This window comes from Drosophila navojoa, chromosome 3 (genome assembly GCF_054131105.1).
Source record: "Drosophila navojoa isolate 15081-1374.11 chromosome 3, UAZ_NAV_1.0, whole genome shotgun sequence".
Taxonomy (NCBI): domain Eukaryota; kingdom Metazoa; phylum Arthropoda; class Insecta; order Diptera; family Drosophilidae; genus Drosophila; species Drosophila navojoa.
In genome coordinates, this window is record NC_142891.1 from 23,892,555 (window position 1) to 23,913,498 (window position 20,944).

Sequence of the window (20,944 nt, forward strand, 5' to 3'; positions counted from 1 at the left end):
ACATGGCATTTATGTCAGACCCAAGCGGCTCCATATAAATGGCTTGTGGGCGTATGGCAGGTGGCTGGAGTTCGGAATGGTTTGAGAGACGAAATCAAACAAAGAAATATGCATATAATATAAAGAAAATATCAGACAAAGAATGTGACTAGAAGGAGTAAAGGCTATCACCTAGATTACCTTATATATGTATTTGAAATAGATCAGAGATATACATATGTATATGCAGATTTGTAAATTATTTCTTTAAAATTATAGATATATATTTAATATAGATTCTTCACATATGCGTTTGTATACAAATTATATTATATGAGTTTACAATAATTATAATAATTCAGAATCTTTGGTATGAATAATGCACTTATGTATACATATATCATTCTTTGGAATTGATGAATAATGTATTAGCAAGATGTTTAGAAATGTAATGTCTTTTAATGCCTGCTGAATGGATTATGAATATGTATTCAATACCGATTTTAGACACATACCTATGTATCACATAAGTTATATATCTTATATGTTATATGCATACATCATAGTTGTTTGATAGATTGATATGTTCAATGAACATAGTATGAATGAGATGATGATGTATGATATGATTATGTGACATATATGTATGTATGTATGTACACATTATACATAGCAATTGTCCTCTAGTCTATTGTATATAGTTTAGGTAGTCGTTGATCATACTGGACAAACTCTTGGCCTCCTCCGCTTCGAAAGCAATTTCACGCAATTTGCTGCTGATTTTGCGCACATCTTCGATATAATTGAAGAGCAGCTGCAGCAGGCGTCCTTGGATCCACTGGAACCAGTAATCAACCTGCGAACTCTGCTCCGACTTGCGATGATCCATCAGATCCTTTACACAAGTCTGCACGATCTTCAGGAGCAGAGCATTCAAGTCTATGCTCTGATTGTCCTCGGCCTCACGCATATGGTATTTGGTGTATCTGACGGTGAGGTTCAGCAGCTCCCACAAATACATTTTGACCAGCTCCGACTTGAGCGAGGAATCGAACACCCAGGCCACCACAGCGTGGTTGCTCACAATATGCATTTTCAGCAATTTGTCGGTGACCACCAGCTTGACGTGCTCGTTGTTCGACCAGACCTCAAACAAAGCCTGCATCATGGCCAGCTGATTGGCATCGCTGTTGGCCAGCACCTGTTGGATAACATTTGAGTGGGTATATCCGCTGGGTGGGCAACTGCTCACAGACACTCACCTTCAGCACTGGCTGAAATTTGCCAAGCAGAGAAAAGATATGCGTAAAGGACTTGCAGCCCAAGTGCAAAAGGGTCTGCATCAGCACATTGATCTTCAGCCCATCGTTCAGCTCTGTGGTGGCCTCCATCAGGCCGCCCACCAGCTCCGGCGCACACTTGGAGCGTATTGCTTCCAGCAGATGCTTGGCCAAATTCGCTCCAGGCAGCAGCCCATCGATATACTTGAAATTCGGATCCGGCGATGGAGGCAGCAGCGGCCCATACGAAGTCGGCACCAATCGCACAATGTGCTGGTGATAGCTGAGCCTGTGGGACAATCGGGAGTCGTATCACTTGTTCGAGAAGGTGGTACTCTGAAGAGAGTGTAGGCTAGTATACTTTTGTAAAACACATATCAGGTTTGTATACTCTGATATTTATCTAAGATCTACAATCTGTAATAGATTTATGATCTATTTTATGGATTCAGTCAACTAAAGCTGGAGACAACTTGAATTGCAAGCTTAAACTAGATTTTTTAACACTTACTGCTCTCCATTTATAGAATTTGCTATCTATATTATAATAGACTTTAAAATTGTTGTTCTGATGCTAAGTATATTATGCAGAGACTTTAAAATCCCAAGTGATGAATAATGAATAGAATATTTGGCATTAGCATATATCACAATGTAATGTCATAGAAGTTAAGCCTGATAATAGGGATTCCTAAAAGATCTTGCTCTCTGCCTCTGTCCCTCCCCATTTATGACCCTCTGCAGCTAGTACTATCTCTCTCATATATTCACTCTCTCTCTCCGACACACATTCAACAACCTGAATCCCTTTCTCCCAATCTCTGTACTTCTCTCTCTCTCTCTCTCACAAACCCAACTAGATTTCAGATTTTCAAAGACTCCAAGTACAAGCTCAAAGCACAGTCGAGCATAGCCGACACCACACTGTCTTATAGAGCACTTTACAATACTACCCACCGCATACACTTCTTGAGGAGCTCGCGTACAAACAGACGGGTGGGATGAAATTCGGGCAAGGCGATGCTGTTCTCCCAATCCTGCCAGTTCCATTGATAGCGAAAGTTGCTCAAGTGGTGCGAGAACCAATTGACAAAGCGATCGAAGCTGGACGGATTCATGTACTCCAGCTGCGTGTAGAGCATGTCGGCGGCCTGGGCAACAATGCGTGGAAACTTGTCGGGCACCAATTTGCAGAGCTCAATGACGAGAGCGCCGTAGTTGATGGTCAGCAGCGGGGAGCTGGGCAGCTGCAGCATCTGCCCCAGCAGCACCTCGATGATGCAGTGCTCCGTGGGCAGCGTGGGCTTGGCCAAGCAATACGCCAGCAGGCGTTCGGCGCAGATCTTGCGCTCCAGGTGGTGCAGTCGCACCGTCTCCATGATGTGCGCTTCAATGGTGTGCCGTCCAATGTCCATTTCGTCCGGCATGCGCATGTGCGGCGGAAAGTCGGTGACCTCGAAGAGGCGAAAGACTATCCAGGGATGCGGATAGTCCGCCGAGTCGTCCTCGTAGCACGGCGGCTGAAATGGTGGCAGATGATGCTGCAGGGCGGTGCTCAGCTTGCTGTCAAAGGCAGCATAGGGCCGCAGCAGCTCCTTCTCGATCCATTTGTCGTGCATCAGGCGCATGATCTGCAGCCACAACAGCTCCAGATAATCGTGCTGAGGCACATCGGCACAGCTGTTAAAGATACGCAGCAAGCGCGTACTCTCCCCGGAGCTGCGCTGCTTCTTGATGTAGTGCTTGAGACGCTTGAGCAGCGTCTGCAGCGCAGTCTCCTTCTTCTCATACAGCTCGCGTCCCATGAGCGGCAATGAACCGAGCACCAGGTGGGCGTAGAAATCGCGACGCCTTTGGGACGCATCCTCCTCCTCGCAGACATCGACAAAGGAGTTGAGCAGCTGCAGCATCGAGCCAATGGTCAACACATTCGTATTGACCAGGTCGGCCAGCAGCAGCACCAGGCTCTGCGCCTTCAGCCACTCGCCCTCGTAGAGCGCCTTCATCAGATGCTGCGTCACGCACTTGAGGCACTCGCTGCCAAACTCGTAGTCCTGCACATTGACCAGCCCCACAAAGGTGGCATAGGCGCCGCTCTGCATCGGATACTTTTCGACGCAGTCAACCAGAGACCGCAGTATGTCCCATTTGTAGATGTGAAGCGTATCCGTCACATAGTAGCTCAGGTCCTCGATGCGTCCCTGCACCGTGGCGATGTTGTAGTCACTCAGCTTTATCATCAGATTCTCAATGGTGGCCATCACCTCATTGTGGTCCGGGCGCCTTGGGCACTTGGTTGGCACCGGCTCCTCCGGGCTGTCCTCGCGATGACGTCGACGCGAATTCATTTTCACAACAAAATTAATCAACTCAATTTAATTTACAGAAACAAATTATAAATTACAATTTTAAGAGCTCTGAACTAGCCGCATCGAGCTGAGCCAAGCGAATAACTTTCAATTTGCTAAAACTTTTCTAAAGCCAACAGAAGAATGTCAAAGCCTTCTATGATTCTGTCAAATTTTCGCATTTAATGACACTAAATTTAGTATTTAATAATGACATATTTTATATATTTTTTTAGTATTTTTGTTTCTCGTTATATTATGTATAATAATTAATTTAAAGAAATTTTAATATTTTTATTATTTTTTCTAAAAAAAAATATTTTTACAGATATTGGTATTATTTTTAAAAATGCTTTACAATGTTGATTTAATATTTTTATATTCAATACTAATTTATATAAAATATTCTTTAATAAAAATTACTTATTTAAAGAAACTTATTTTTAATTATATTATTTTTTCTTAAAATTTACAGATATTACTTTTAAAATATCAATGGTATACCTTTATATTATTTTTATATTATTAAATAATAATGAATATCAATTATTGAACAAACTCTTTGATAATAATCTTTTTTTTTTTAATAAATTTTAAATTATTTTTTCAAGAAAATTTATATTAAAATTTCAATTGAATACTTTTATATAAAATTTTCGAATTCGCAGTCAATCATATGTAATAATTGTTAATTAAATTTACCTACTGAGCTTTAAAAATATATTTTAAATAAGGTCAATTCGTGAACTGATCGAGCTTCACAACGAAATATCATAAAATATGTAGTTTTATGGGAGAGCGCGTAAGAAGTGCATATAAAATTGAGTTTGTGATGCTGCGGAAGCTGTGAGCAAACGAGAACCAAGACAAGACAAGACAAGGCAAGGCAACGAACGACAACTGCAATTTGACGAACGTCATCAAAAATTTTACGATGCTCTTATGAACGAACCAAATAAAAAAATTATATGCCACATAAAGCTGATGACTGATCCAGCCACAAGATATTTTGCCGCCAGATCGCCGGCCAGCGGGCCAGGTAAACAGGCAAAGAGTCTGGCATCATTATGGCCCCAGCCACAGCAAATGACACATGGTCACTGGCAATGCCAATGGATCGGACAACTGCCAAGAGAGGGAGAGACAGACAGAGTGAGAGAGAGAGAGAGAGAGAGAGGGACAGTTGCGACAATAAAACAGCCACAAAAGCCGCCTTGCAGCTGATGGAGAGAGAAATCAAGAAATGAAATAATAATAAATTCTGCATTGGTAAATTACTCGAGGTCGTAAAAGAAAATATGCAAATCGATTGCATTCATTTCATAATGATGAAAATAATTTTTGTATTTTTTTTTGTTTATTGGAAATGATCGACAAAGGCTGAGCTGGGATTGCTAATTTGCTGCAGTTGCTCAGAGACCCGAGAACATTCATAAATTTTTGATTGCGAGTGAAGGGAAGAGTTTTAGGAATGGCTAGACTTGGGATTGGGTAGCTGTATATACATATAAATACTCTTAAAATATAATAATAATAATAATAATTAATAATAATAGTAATAGTAAAAGATAAACAAATAAATAAAATAGCCAATAAACAGTTTGATATAGTATAAGTATAAAAAATATCGAAACAGTCAATTTGTATTACAGACTTTGCCAAGAATTATGCATTTATTTATAAATATCAAATTTCTCATGCAAATTCCTGTATTTGTGAAATATTTAAATCGTATTGCTTTAATAGCTTTGCCTTTCAAATTGGCTGTGTACGCTTCTTCATCTCCTAGGTGGAAATAGTTAAGTATCGATAGCCTTATAGTTAGGTATCGATTGTTAACTGTTGTGCTCTCCTCTCTAATTCCCATTGGCCTACTACGTAAAATATATGCCAAACTAGGCAAGAATCTTTGACGCCTCAACTGCAAGATTAGCAAATCTATTTTAGTTAGTAAGCTAGGACATTTATTTGCACCGCCTATAACAATACACTGTGCTTAATTGAAATCCATGTCTAAATCCACATTTGGCTTAAGCTCTTTTTGTAATTCGATTCAAAGAGAACAAAAAGAAAAGCCCATGCAATTCGCCGACAAAATAACAATTTGTGAGCAATTCGCAAGCGATCAACTGACAATATGTCACTGATGGACTGATCGAGCCATTAGCATTCAAAATAAAGTCAATAAGAGTCCGGCCGTGAAATCGAACTGAGAAGTTATGAACAGAAATTAACTGCAAATCGTTAACAATAACTCAGCTCCGGCTCGGATTGGGGTGGGATTGAGTGGAGCCGCGTTTGGATTTGCTTTTGCATTTGCATTTACATTTGCATTCAAGGCGAGGCGAGGCGAGGATCTTCGCAGTTACATTTTATGTGCATATTTCACGCCAGTTCCAGTCGCAGTCCGGCATCGGGTACAGGTCCCAGGCGCGATCGCAGCTCTGTCTGTTCGCGGCCCACGACGAATTCATAAAGTATCTCGCACTTTTTAATGATTTCTGAGTTACAAGCTGAGTCGAGAGCTGGAGCTGATGCCGAAGCTGAAGCTGAAGCTGAAGCTGAGAGACTGGACTGAGACCGGCTGGCAGCTCCGCTCGCAGCAGGTACAATGCAACAATTTGGCGGCAACTTATGACAGCGCAGCGATCGCAAATAAACTCAAATGGCGGCCGCACCAACTGATCCTGATCTCAGTTAGCTCCAAACTCCAAGCTTCCAGCTTTAGTGTGGGGCGCGAGAATTTATGCGGCTCTTTGCCAGCGACGACGTCGTTGTTGTTATCATCGTCGTCGTTGTCGTTGTTGTTGCTGTTGTTGCTGTTGTTGTTAGTGCTGTTGTTGTTGGCGCTGTTGCGGCGGCTTTCGTGCGCACTTAAATTATGAATATTACCAAATGGGTCAATTCGAAATAAATAAGCAAACGTTGCCGGCCTCGCAGTGCCCGGCAATACAGCCAAATAGAGTTGTCTCTGTCGCAATTTCTCATTGAGCTGTCGTTCGGTTCGATCGTCGTTGCTTGGCCCCAGCCAGAGAACACAAGCTCCATCCAGCCAGCCGATTTGGCATTGGGCGGCGTTTAATATCGCTCATGCATCTGGTAATCTATGCGCAATTAGCTGCGTACATCAGATTTAGTGTTCTGATTGCCTTTGCCTGTCTCTCTTCTCTCTTACTACCTCTCCCTCTCTTTCTCTCTCTCGCTCATTCTTTCTCTCTTGTCGCTTATTGATCATAAATATGATGAGTTTTTCTTTTTTTTTTTTCTCATATCCCATCTAGTCAATATTTAAGAGACAAGCGGAAATCTATTTAATTTCCCAATAAATGCAAAATTTGTGTCGGCAATCGAAGAGAACGAGATATGCTTAACCAAGAGCATTGGCTGTGTAGATCTATGCATATAGAATAGTATAATATAGTATATACATATGCCTATTGTGTATATATATGTTGCTGATATTATAGTGATACGATTTCATTGTATAGACTTAAGCTATATTCATGTTTTTTTGACTCAAGTGAAATCTAAATATATACACATATTTATCCATAGTTCACCATAAATAGATGAGTTTTACTATTTCTTAGAATACTTTTTCTCAGCATTACAGATTCTATCTTTCTGTGCATTCAAATAAAATCAAAATATAATCGCGTATTTCTTGAGTATTATCAAACAACTTGAAGAATTCTCTTGCTTATTCTTAGATAACTATTCGTTAGTATTACAGATTCTGTTTTTGAGCAGTTAAATTCGACTAGAATAGAGTAAATATATTCATGGTCCGTGCGGTGCCATTATCCACAGAATTTTTAACATATTTCTAATGGTCTTAAATCATTTAAACGGTACCTCACTGCATAGCGGATAGATCGTAAAACGGAAATGTTTGTAGTCGTCATTAGAGTCGTAAATTTCGGTAAACGCGCTTAAGTGATTTTCACACTAAAAACAGCGGGTCCCTTGGACCATACGAAATGGTTTGGCCGCAAGTCTCCCCGCCTCTCTCTCTCACAGTCCGTCTCTCTCTCTCACTCTCTGGTTCATTGCAATGGCACAATGGCTTTATGCTCTCACATAAAATTAAGTTTTATGGACGCGTATGAAGGAACACAGTTCGACAATTAAAGAACAATAAAAGCCACTTTGATGATAGCCTCCACTTGGATGCTGGATGCTGCCACTCGCTCTAGCTCTCTCTCTCTCTCTCTCTCTCTCCCTCTCGCTCACGCTCTCTCATTTGCCGCTGATTCATTTATGACCGTCAACAGTTTTGACATCTGACAAGTCGGGTCAACAATGAGGTGCAACTGCAATCTGGCGGTACGACAAATCTGTCACGCCTGCTCACCTGGCCCCAGACGCTTGTTTATTGTCAAATGATGGCTGAGCTCGTAAAATTTGTAATTTTATGGGCTCGTTAAACCTTAGGACACGACGGAGCAGCCTCAATGGCATTCGGTGTTTATTTAATTAGAACTTTTCATGCGACCCTCCGGCAAATAAATTCCAGCTTGAAGGTGTGAAGTGAACAAGCTATCCTTAACATTTGAACTATGCACATATACATATGTATGTATATATGTATATGGTTTAAGTGTACAGTCAATTAGCCTGGCTGACGCCCACTTGGCTGCGTTGATGATAAAAATTTATGGCATTTGGCAACTTAAAACAAAGCGCAGCTTCAGCAACAAATTGTGATATTTACGATCTGGCTGCCTTGGGGATCCCACGCGTCACGCATGCGCCCCAAACGGAAGCGCTCCAACCAAATGCCGGACAGCTTTGAGTCACGACACACGCTCGAGGATCGTTAAGTGTGCACTTAACACGGACTTATTACCTCCACCCACAGCACAAGAATATGGGCTCTAAAATCACAAACTCTGTGGGCTGAACAACCCAGTAATTGCAACTGCCTCTGTTTATCTCAGTTCTTTTTCTCTCTTCTCTCGCTCTGCTCATCAAATTGATTATTTTTACATTAAAGCAATGAGTGTAAATGTATGGGTAATACGAGTGTTACGCTTAATAGGCATATACTTTCTTTTTAATATATTCTTTCTAGTAGTTTACAGCAAGCTGGCCTTAGATATGCAAAGATTTTAGCCTGAGGCTTTATTATTTTTTTAAAATATGATCTGCTCTGCTAAGACTTTATTCATTTATTATTCACTCTATTCACTTTCATTCAGTTCATTCACGCTTTTGCAAGCAACTCTAAGCGCATAAAAACTTGAACACATATCGTTTTAATGACCCTTTTTATGGCAAGTATATTTAATGCCACGCCCCCACCTCCCTTGGGCACGCATTATTTCAGTTAATTAAAATCCTCAACATTTTTATAGCACCCAAAGAGCAAACATTGTATTGGCATATGCGAATGCCCTGGCCACATTTAGCTTGATTCGCAATTGTCAATCTAACATAAATCAGGACCACAAGCAGTTGGCCTTAATGTGAAGGCTGCTGCATGGCCAATAAATCAGTCAAGTTGGCATTTTCAGGCAACTATAAATACTTGTGATTGACGCTCTGCGCACCATAAAAAGGGAATTAAAAATGCATAAAATTTTGTACACATATTCATGAAACACACCCTGGTTACGCATGTGTGTGTGTGTGTGTGTGTAAGTGTGTAAGTGTGTGTGTCTGTGCACTGATAAGGCGAGTTGCAGATGCTACGACTCAGGGAGTGCCTGCTTTGTCGGCAGCCTGTTAACAATGAGAGAAAAAGGAAGCACCTACATGACGGAGATTTAATACCCTATAAATTAATAAATCAAAAATATAGATTGAACTCAGATTTATTGATATTGATATATATTAGCTCAGTTTGTATAGTCGCTAAATATATTTCTGTTCATTCATAGTTTACATAGTCGCTATATATAGTTCTGTTCAATATTTTCTTTCTGGAAACTAACAACATATTTGTTCACGATCATCCTGTTTGGAATCCAATACAATTGTCCATACAAAAATAATAAGAATATAGGGTATAAAAAGATTCAGAGAAAAAAGACAAACTACAATTTACAAATAAGTATTACATACATATATTATTAATAATATTGATATGATATAAGAAAAAGAAACTATATATGATCGAATTTCAATATTTTTACTATGCAGAACGAATCAATGTCTAGAATAGATCAGTGATATGTGATCAGCATTCATACATAAAATGTGTTAAATGTACGAGCATAAGTAGCTAGACAAAATAAATTTATTTATCTGTTTTATTTTTATTTTCAATAATATTACATAAAATATATAAATTGTATATGCTTTTCGTTTGACCAATTGGTCATCGAAAATCGATGACCCTCTTTTTAGGGTATGGGCATAAAAAGTGTCACATTATCAGGCGCATGTCCGGCGTTTACTCTCTTCTTTACACTCTCAACTGGCAACTGCCGACTGTCGACTGTCGAGTGACTCTGACTCTGACACTGACACTGACTGGATGCCATCATAAAAAGCATAATTATAGCATTTGTGTTAATGTGATTTTCTGGCCGCAGGCATAGCACAGCAGAGTGGAGTATGTACAGCAATCAGTTGTTATCAAGGCGCAGGATGTGGCTGAGCGAGAGTGCTGGCTTCACTCTCATGAGTTTGCAGCAGCATCCAGCATCCAGCGCACAGCGCACAGAACCCAGCAGAGCTGAGCTCGCATAAATCACTTATTATGAGGCGTAATTAATGCGACTATATGGCGACCCAAAATTTCTATAAATCATCAGATTAGGCTGGCGCATCCTCGCATTCACATTCACATTCGCAAAAGCCGTCGCTCTCGTCCTGTAGCAGCAGCCGAAGCAGCAGCAGCAGCATATGATGATGTGGCAGGCGTGGCTGAAACTGTACACGCTCCACGCTCTCAATTGGCAACATGACTGAAGATTGTCTAATAATGCCGCAGGAAATACCTAAATGGCTGCCGAGATGATTAAGCTAGTGGAGCGGCCTCATTACGTGCATGATAGACTGCAGCTTAAGTGAGTTGCCTCACTGAGCGCCCGGGCCATAAAAAGTTGCTAAATATATGTTCAAACAACATTAGCATAGGTCTTAGCTAGCGCATTAAAAAGCGATTTTAAGCAAAAATTAAAATCTCAAGTTAAAGATACAAGTTAATAAATTGAGATTTTTAAATGTTATACATAATATTTATTTTACTTAAGTTTTGTTTCACAATCAAAGCAGATGCCTTGACTAATTTTAGAATTTGCGGAAAAGAAATAATATTTTAAATTTATTATTATCATTATTATTATTTATTATAAATAATATATTATTACATAATCTTACAACTATACAAGGCAATGTTTTTAAGCTATTCTTAAGAAACAAAAAAAATAATAATAAATAAATTACAATATGAAGTCTATTGAATTTCTCAAGATTATACACATATATTCGATTTGTTTGATGTACCATAACTCCTTGTTATATCTTTTACTTACTAATGTGATAGTCTCGACAACCTAATTAATCATATATATTATAATTAAATTAATTAATATTCTGTTCCTTTTTAGCAGGAAGATCACAATTAATTCAGGCATTACAAAAACATTTCAATATAAGAAATAAATAAATAAAAAATCAAAGTAAATAACAAATCTAAGAAAATCGAAAATTTTCCCATACATTTCCAACACGCCTCGTACAGTCTGAAAAAATGCGAAATGTTCATTTAAAATACAAAAGAGACTCTCTTTCCGGCATATTTATGGCCTTATGAGCAGAGTAGGCGTCTAACGGTGCTCGCTAATCCATGAATAATGTCCAGAGAGCAGGAGTGAAGAAAAGTGTGGTCAGAGCTGTTGCTAATCCCCCAAAAGAGAGACGAAGATGTCAGAGTATTCAGCTCCATTGGCCAGCGGGTCTATCAAGGCTCCAGGGCTGGCCAGGCGGACAGCGTTCCGGACATTTCGTAATTATTCGAATGGTCAAATGAGCGCCTTGCTGCTGCTTTAAAATAACAATAAACTAAAAGGTCCAGTCGTGCATAAAGCATTCACATTTTGCTCTCCACTCCGCTCCGCTCCACCCGGAGCCCAGCTCCGATTCCAATTCCAATTCAAGCGCCGGCCAATGGGCCAACGGGGCTACGAAGCGGGCAGCGGCGTTAATTTATCACTTAACCTTCTTTAGCAGCCAAGTTTATAATTTCGACGGCAGTGGCAGTGGCAGTGGCAGCCGAAGCCACGTTGACGACGAGGACGAGCCTGGCGACGCGGCAACACTTGAACGACTAGTGCCCATCAGGACAAAGCGACGGCCGAGCCGAGAATAAAATAAAATAACGAAAAAACTGGTCTGCATCTAGGGGGGCAGCGGCTGGAAGGGGGGCGGCGCTTCGCTTTAGCCATTTGCCAAAGTTCCATTGTAGTACTTAGCCGAATGGGCTGACGGCCTGCCTCCATGACGCCGTCGTATTTCTTTAGCTTACGCTTAAGCATCCCCACCAGCCCCAGTGCGAGCCCCAACCCCTCTGGCTCTATGCCTCATCGCGTCTGTTGTCCTTTTTTGTTGATGCTTTACGCTGGCTGGCGCTCTTTGCAAAATGAAAATGTAAAAGGAATATTCATGAGGAGATTAGAATTATTTTTCGTGCTGTCATTTTCATTTTCACTCCACCTTCTTAGCGCTCTCAGGGTACTGCTCTCTCACTCTATCCCTCTCTCTGTACTTCTTCTCTATCTTGCAATACACTTGATTGAATAAGCTATTCGATATCCACATATCGAATGTATGGATATTATTTGATTATCGAGCTTAGCTAATTGTAATACGAAATCTTATTTATATATATATAAACTTAATTTATATGTTGTATAATAATGTGAAATAATTTTAGATATTTATTTTATTCATTTAAAATTTAGACATTATATTTTTTCAATATAATTTAAAATAAAATATGATTATAAAATATGGAAAAATATTGAAATCAATAATTATATATGATAAATATAATTTAAAGTACATTTCGTTACATTATCGGTGAATTATAGATTATTTTTCTACTCAACTCTCAGCTTAGCAGAGTATTCCCAAGTCAGTTATACCCAATGCTACAAACATTATTTTAATTTGTTTCATTTCGTGTACTATATCTTATATTTTTTGTTGTTTATTGTTTATTTTCGAGGTTTCGCTGGAAAAATATGATTTTGGTGCCAAAAGGGATTAAATTCATGCGCGTTGTCCTGTTTATGATGAGTTTTGTTTGCAGAAAATGTTTAATCAAACACACACACACACACAGACTCACTCACATACACACACACTTTTTCATATGGGCAGACAGTCCGGGGGAATGGAGGGGCGAATGCTTGGGGTGGTGGTGCTCTGACATGAATCACACGATGGCAGGCGTCGCGTCGCTGTCGTCCTTCGTCCTTCGGGCTGCGCCTTTGCGCACTCGTTTAAAATATTTTGTGAAATTATTATGAAAATGCGTAAAGGGATTTAATAAATAACTGTAACTGCTTCCCGCTCGCTCATTTGCCAACCGTTGTACCGTTAGTCATGTTGTTTTCTCTTTTTCTGTTTTTTTTTTCTCTCTCGTCCTGGCTGCTCCTTTTTCTTGTGCATCTGTGTGGGCTGCTGCTGTTGCTGCTGCTGCTGCTGTGTGGAATTATGTTTTATCCTGAATTATGGATTTTGTTTTGTTGTTTTCTGTCAAAATCATATTTTGTGCCACTGGCAGAGCCCAGCCCCCCACCCCCGACCTCCAGCCACCCCCGACCCAGCCCAGCCACCCAGCCATAACCCAAGCGCGGACTCATTTACATGCTCGCAAAATCGCTTTGGGTACCATTCCGGGCAACTCCCGACTGCAGACTTTGTGCGCCATTAATGAGAATTTGTTTGTATCGACGTCAGTCTGGATGGGATGTTGTTGCCACCCCAGAAGCGGGCGGGGTCTGGGGCTGGCTCTCTGGCGCTGGGCTTTGTTGAGCCGTTTAGTTGTAAATTTTTCGGAGAAAGTTTTTCAAATAATTTCTACTTAATGTTTAGAATTATTTTTAGCCGGAATTAGAAATTATGAAGAATAAATATATCACACACTCAGGACCCGGCTCCAGCACAAAGGAGTCTCATGAATCTTTCGGCCCTCGCTACCTCCCTCTTCTTTGCTATTCCTTATAATTGCAAAGGGCAATCGTAAACTCTGCACTTAGCAAATGAAATTTTCAATTAAATGGCAAAGGTCCCATTCGGATTACATCATGATTACTACATGGAGTTTGGGCCTAGGAATATTTACATAGCTTGATGTTTGTAAAAACCTTTTTTGGTTTTGTCTAAAACTTATCAATTTGATAATATAGTAAACTGTTTTTTTTTTTTTTTACAAAAAGTTTACATAAAGATATGAATATATGGGTCTATAGTCTTATAATTTTATTTATTATTATTTATAAATTTATTAATAAGACTATTTCTTTACTTGATCTGCCCACACTTTCAATATACAACTTTTATTTAATCTCAGATATTTACAATTAATACTTTCTCATAGAGTTTAATCTAGAATTAAGTATTTTAGTAAGTCCTTCACACAAAGTTAAATCGGACTGTCACTGGTTGGCTCTATCAAGCTCTTAAACAAAGCAAATCATTTCAAGGACCTTCAACGAATGTCATTCCAAAGCCAACATAGAGAAAGAGAGGGACTAGTGCGAGAGAGAGAGAGAGAGAGCGAACGGAAATGCCAGGTGCGCCATTTTGTGTGACAAATTAATGTGAAGCTCATTAACGCACTGAATAAGGATTACGGCTTTGATTGAAGGTCCTCTGGGCATAAGCACAGACGCAAATACACACACACACACACACACATACAAACACAAATACACATACACATAAACTGACACACCCACACACAGACACAGACAGACGGATATTACATGCATAAGCAGATAACCGATACAAATTCACACTACAACTCCCATTCCATGTCCCTGTGTGTATGTGTGTGTGTGTGTGACTGTGTTTGTGTGCCCGCATATCTCGCCCCCATTTGCAGCGAAAAGTGTCATTATATGTACACACAGCGGTTTCCAGCCCTGCGCCATCCTAACCCCGACACAGAGCCGAGCAGCAGCAGCAGCAGCAACAACAACAACAACAACAACAGTAACAAGGAGAAAATGTGTACATAAAACAATCTCGTTATGTCGGCATTATCCTGAAGAATTCTGGTTCGTCCTCGTCACTCGCAGCGCCATAAATCACTCACACGCTTGGCATATTTGCCCTCTCGCTCGCTATCTCACTCACGCTCACGCTCACTCACTCACTCACTCACGCTCACTCACTCACTCAGGCTGTAGTCCTGCTCGCGCACTCTTTGCGCGTCGCTTGTTCCGTTTGTTTGCGCTGGGAGCGCGTGTCCCTCTCCCACCAGCCTACGCTCTTTGCGACCCACTTGCTCTCACTCTCTCGCTCTATTGTTGTCCCGCTTGCACTCAACACTTACGCAGCTCGAGCTAGCACGCGCTTTTGTTTCACATTTTGTTTTGGAGATTTTTGCTCGATTCTTTTTGTGCTGTTTGGATACCCTGTGAAGGCGGCTCTTAATGGCTGAGTGTGTTTGCAGCTGCTTAGATTTAATTATTTATTTAGTTATTTATTGAAAATATATAAAATATGTATTCATTTTCTATTTTTTTAAATATTTATATGCTTGTATCTCTATGTATTCATTATATGATTAACATTGTTGCGCTAGCTGTAGGTATTCGAGAATTGCAGGATATATTGCGAGTCGAGTTGCTTTTATGCCGTCTTTTTTTTCGTTTCTTGTTCTTGTTGTTGCTGTTGTCTTTTTATTTGTTGTTGTTTGCATTTTTGTCCTGCCAGTATTTCACCCCGCGGTGACATTTTGGTGTGACAGACAAGACGTGTCCTTCGTCCTTAGCATTTTCTCTCTTTTTTTCGCTCGCGCTGCCGCTGGTCTCTGGCAAGTTTATCGTTTTTGTGTTGATACAAGCGAGGGTCGCTCGCTCGTCCGCTGTCCGCGTCTCATTGCGTTGCAGGGATAATAGGATGTTAAGTAAATATTTTAAAAAGCTTCACAAAGGCCGTACACAATCCTCGTCCCGCCCCCCGCCTCGTGCCCCATGTCCTGCGCCTAGACACTCGCGAGTCCTGGCAAATATCGTAGGGGAGTCCAAAGTTTCTGGCATTGGCCGCTCATTTACAGTATTTTGCCGGGTATCGGGAGTGGCTCCTGGAGGTGTTCGGTTTGCTGGTTGGACTTGGGACTTTTGCATGGGGAATGACTTGCTCGCTCGCTCGCTCGGCTCGACTGGCACAATCTAATCCAGTTTCGCTCGCTGCCAAGCACTTTTTGGCATAAATCATTTGCATACAAAATGAGCGTCGCCTGCAAATGAGAGCCCAAGATGAATGCTTCAACAATACAAACAACAACAACAACAACAACAACGACTACAATAATGAGAGCAACAACTCTGGCTTGTGGCAAATGAGGTGCCTCTGCCAAGCGGCAAAAATCCTTTCAATTTTCGCACACATTCAATTTATTAATTAAAACAATTTTTTCCTGTTTGTGATTTCCATTTCCGAACATTTGGCCAGAGCAAGGAGCAGAGGGATGGTTGGGGGGTAATCCTGGCGAGCGGATTGGGCAATTAATTCCAAACATTCACGAAGCTTTTTCTTTGTTAAGTTGGTGAGCGCACTGGGCGCAAATTATCCTTGCTATCCTTGCGCGAAATAAAATATCACAAACAGTTACGGCCCCATAAATAATGGGAATTTATGCCTGGCAAAAACTGTGCGCCTCCAACCGCGCCCCATCCGCCCCCGCGCAACACAAAAGGGCGGCGCAAACTTTTCTGCTGAAATTACCATTCAATCATTTCGTAATTGCCTCAACTACCCATCCTCAATCCCGATTCCCCTATCCTCCATCTCCAGTACCACCCACCCACCGCCCACCGCCCACTCAACTCGTTTCTTGCGTTCATTTACTTTGCAGCTTAATTCGAACAATCTATTTTAATAAGCCTCCGTTTGGGCTAGCAAATTGGATAGCTGTGCTATGGAAATTGGAAAATGTTCGTGTCCCTGCACCGACAGCAGCTCCTACTCCTACGTCAGCTACACCTGCCCCGGGCTCAGCCACTGCGAATGCCCATTCGGGGGCTTAAAACTATTGATTTTCTGTTCAAGCGGCGTTTAGCAAATTTTAACAAACTTTTCCTGTCTGTCATAAAGTTTCAAAACGTTCAATCATAAGAAAAAATCGGGAGAAAACAACTTTAGAAATGTCTATGAAATATATGTGATACAAATATGTGTATATTAATGATATATATAAATTTGTACTTAATAGATAATAATATACCAGACTCACCTATAGAAAAATTAAATTATATATTATAAAAATTGATATACATATGTATATAGATATTTTATATATGATGTAAATACCCTTTTAGCCGTGAAACGCCTGGTAATTCCATCTGTTGTATATCTTTATGAAACATGTAGTTTCAATACCGTTACTACAATCTCCAATAGCCCGCCAACTAACGCAATTGATGGCCCCTTTCAGCCGGGCAAGGGCAAACCTATTCCAAAAACCCCTTCTACGTCTATTTCTATTTCAGCGCCTTTGTCTAAATGTTTTCGCTTTTCTTTGTTTTTTTTCTGTTTTGGGAATTTATTGAATAAACCCTCCTGCTGAAAAGGCGCAATGAAACAGAAGCGAAACACAAATAAATAAGGATAATAACAGCAAAGCAAAAACTGCGATAACCAACGCAAAAGCAAGGGCAAAGGGAGGGCTGGCAATTTTATTGTTGTTTTTGTTTTGCTGCTTGGGTTGCTTGGCCAGGTTAATGGGTATCTGCTGCTGCTGCTGCTGCTTCTTCCTCCTCTCCTCCTCTTCTACTTGCAGGTCGAGTGCCACAAAGGGCAATTAAAAAATATTTAAACTGCCAAATTGCTGACTGACTGACTGACGGAATGACGGAATGAAGCAGCGCCCGAAGACAAAACTTGCCTTTTCGCCTCGGTTTGAGGGTCAAGAAAATTTATGCATAATTTTGCTTTGTTTCTGCAGCTGCCAACTTTCCCCCACACCCAGCCCCCCTTTTTTCAGCTGAGTTGTGTGATTGTGTACGTGAGCATAACGGTAAAATGGCCAAGCTAGACGCTTAACCCACGTCCAGGGTGCACTCGACGGCCCAAGCCGCCCCCCCTTAAGCTTTGGGGTGGCTGCTGTCAGAATTGATTGATTGAATTGCCACTTTATGAAATTTGTGAGTCTTCTGAGATGTGCGTGAAATTCGTGCGCCTCGCTCAGCTCGACTCTGTGTGTGTGTGTGTGTGTGTGTGGGTGGGTGGTTAGATTGAGCTGCTGTGCGGGTGGTTTGGGTTGGCTGCCCACATCGAGGGTTGATGCTGCTGATTTGTGCGCATTTCGGCTACCATTTGCAGCATAAAATACATAAAATTATGTGCAGCGCTGAGGCGGCCATTAAACTTGATAGATTTATGACAGCAACAGCAGCAGCAACAACAACCATCTGGTATGGGATGCTGTCGTCATGCCCACCCAATCCCCGTGCCATTCACATAAAGATAAAGCTGATTAAAATTGCAAAATTGCTCAAATGAGATTTGGGCCTAACGGTAAAATGTCCTTCATATGAACAAATTCAAATCCCATTTCCCATTCATTTTTATCGTTTGTTATGATGGCATATCCATAAATATATGGACATACATATATATTTTGATTTTCAAGAGCTCAATATTGAAATAGCTTTAAATAGCATGAAAAACTCTAAAGCTGTCATGAAATGTAAATTTATTTAATAATATATGTAAGTAGAACCTTTATTTGACTCTATTTTAATTTACAAATTATTATTTACACATTACGCATATTATTATATATGTATTTATACATACATATGCTAAATAAATTTAATTAAAAACTTTATTTATATATTATATTTAAATTTCTTTAAATACTTATACAACCCTCTCACTAATTGTCTACATACAGCGTACCAAAAAGCCACTCAATTATTCGAAAGAAGAGCAAGCGAAAACACTCCATCCAATACGAATGAGTTTTTAGCGATGGTTGCTCATATTCGAATTTCGAGCTGCCATTGCTCTGCGCGCTACACAAGCAGTGATTTTGTCTGTGTGTGCTTGTGTGGACCAGTGAGCGTGGCCAAGTTGACAGGTGATTGATTGACAGGCGGATGAATGGATGTTGCGCGCGTTTGAGCGAGCGAGCGAGGTAGTTGAGCGTTGAGCAGCGAATGGTGGAAGAGTCGAACACATCTAAATACACACAAACGCTGCTCCGCCCTAACGAAGAGGGAAGCAATGAACAAATTGAAAAAGAAAACAAAAACGGCAAAACGAGTTTTTTTATGTTGCTGCTTGTTAAAGTGGTGAAGCACATTATTGTGGTACAATTGAACATATCGGTAATATTTGCAATTGGCTAAAGTTAATCAACATACAAAATTTCTTCAAGAGAAAAATATTGTATATTAATATAAAAGATTGAATTATAATTTTATAAATTTGATTTTAAAAATACATTTGATTTACTATGTTTTCCCATATTGCATCAGATATTTATTTTTATTTTTATATAATATATACCTCTTAAATTTTAAAATATTGTTAAGTTATTATAATATCATTTTAAATTAGTAAATAATTTTTATCACTCAACGGCTGGCCGTTAAACTCAACAGCTCATAAGAAAGGAAATGACTCAAAATTCGAGTTCGAATATCATTTCGCGCTCACACAACGACCAGAGAAACTCTCTGAGCGGCAAGTATCGAAATGAGAGCACACCACGAAAATCAGCTGATTGTGAGCGGGTTGTTTTTCGAAGACGCCAGCAATCGCAACAAGCGTCCAAATTTTTACAAACCAAATGCAATCTCTTTGGACAAATACAAAGCAGTGGATGCCTTTTATATTATATTGATATATGTATAAATTGTAACTGGTAAGCACAAAGGCTTAGGGTGTTGTCTACGCTGATATTATGTTTCACTTACCTTAACGTGCTAAAGAAATCGGATATTTTCAAGCGAGGCGATCATGCCTTGAGGTTTCACTTATCACTTTTGTATCACTTATCACTCGTTTATCAGTTATCATTAACTTATTTTTCATTAATTTTCTCAATTAAACATTTGTTTTCATTTGCTAACTGTTTTTATAGTTTATATTAACTGAATTTGTGCACAGCGCACTTTTCGCCAACGTGCGTCATTTGACGCTCAACAGCTGGTGGTCGAATTTCGAAAAGCAGCTGCCGCGAGAGCGTGAGTACTGAGAGCGCCGCGTTGTCGATATCGAATGCGCACTGAGCGCGTGAGAGCATTTGAGTGGCTTTTAGTCGAATTCGAATTCGACTGTGCTGAGAGCGGACAAATGAATGCCATTGAGTTGAGTGCAATCGCAAAGATACTCAAGGTATGAAAACACCAACAACTGAAATACTTGACGCTGTAGTTGCTCTCAATATATGTAATTAATATAATTGCTTATTGAATAATTAAGATAAAATAAGATAATGCTAAATACTGTAACATAAGTATTTATTCAAAAAAATACATATATATTCAGTTTATTGAATTAGATGCTTACACAAATACATGCATACATATGCACACACACATACATGAAAATTCAAATCTAATTTAAAATTTAATACGCTGCCTCATTGAGAGTTTAATAGAAAAAACTCAGGCATAAAAATATGTACATTGAAAATTTGTTTGTAAAATTGAGAGTAGAGAATTAAGAGTTGATTAAATGCCATTTCAAACTAGTTTCAATTTAATAACTTCTTCCAACTACTCCAAGCTAATTGGAACTCTGAGTGGAAAATCAATTGGAGTCATAAAAGCCACATCTGTGCAAACAGGTAAATCAAATCGCATATCAATGATAATTATAGCAATAAAAACTTTAAGAGGAAACATCCTCAGTCATTAGCCAATGGAGAAGAAGAAGAAGAAGAAGAAGAGAAGAACCACTTTGCATAGCTCGCAGACGATTTCTCAAATGTCTCAACTGCAATTTGATGTAAAATTTCTTGGATTCATCTTGGATTTTTTAATGTATTTTATGTTCTGCATGTTCTTGTTGTTTTTGTTTTTGTTTTGTGCATGTTTCATATGAGACTAGAACTAATTGCGTGTTCACTGCGAAATCGTTTCAATTTATCGCCTCGGGTTGATTTTATGCCACAGATTCACATACATATTAATGAAGCCG

At 39.8% G+C, this 20,944-nt stretch overlaps 2 protein-coding genes across 2 annotated transcripts in view; both read right to left on the bottom strand.

Annotated features, from left to right (window-relative positions):
- The window catches only part of LOC108649419 (uncharacterized), a 45,327-nt gene extending 25,380 nt beyond the window's left edge, over positions 1-19,947 (bottom strand). Inside the window, exon 1 of the mRNA XM_089257993.1 lies at positions 19,717-19,947. The gene's annotated coding sequence lies outside the window, so the exon portion shown is untranslated. The remainder of the gene's footprint in view (positions 1-19,716) is intronic.
- Positions 422-3,752, bottom strand: LOC115563850 (nuclear cap-binding protein subunit 1). Its single transcript, XM_030387480.2, has 3 exons — positions 2,217-3,752; positions 1,242-1,548; positions 422-1,180 (listed from the first exon to the last, which is right to left on the bottom strand). Exons 1-3 carry the CDS (start codon positions 3,605-3,607, stop codon positions 668-670), a joined length of 2,211 nt encoding a protein of 736 aa, XP_030243340.1. The 5' UTR covers positions 3,608-3,752; the 3' UTR covers positions 422-667.
- Positions 19,948-20,944: the final 997 nt, after the last annotated feature.

What these genes read in the sequence shown, in the direction of transcription:
- LOC115563850 (XM_030387480.2), bottom strand. Translation starts at nt 3,607, where the DNA reads ATGAATTCGCGTCGACGTCATCGCGAGGACAGCCCGGAGGAGCCGGTG. An exon ending in CTCCTCAAGAAGTGTATGCG is followed by an intron (nt 1,549 to 2,216) that starts GTGGGTAGTATT and finishes ATTGTCCCACAG; the next exon opens with GCTCAGCTATCACCAGCACA. An exon ending in AATTTCAGCCAGTGCTGAAG is followed by an intron (nt 1,181 to 1,241) that starts GTGAGTGTCTGT and finishes GTTATCCAACAG; the next exon opens with GTGCTGGCCAACAGCGATGC.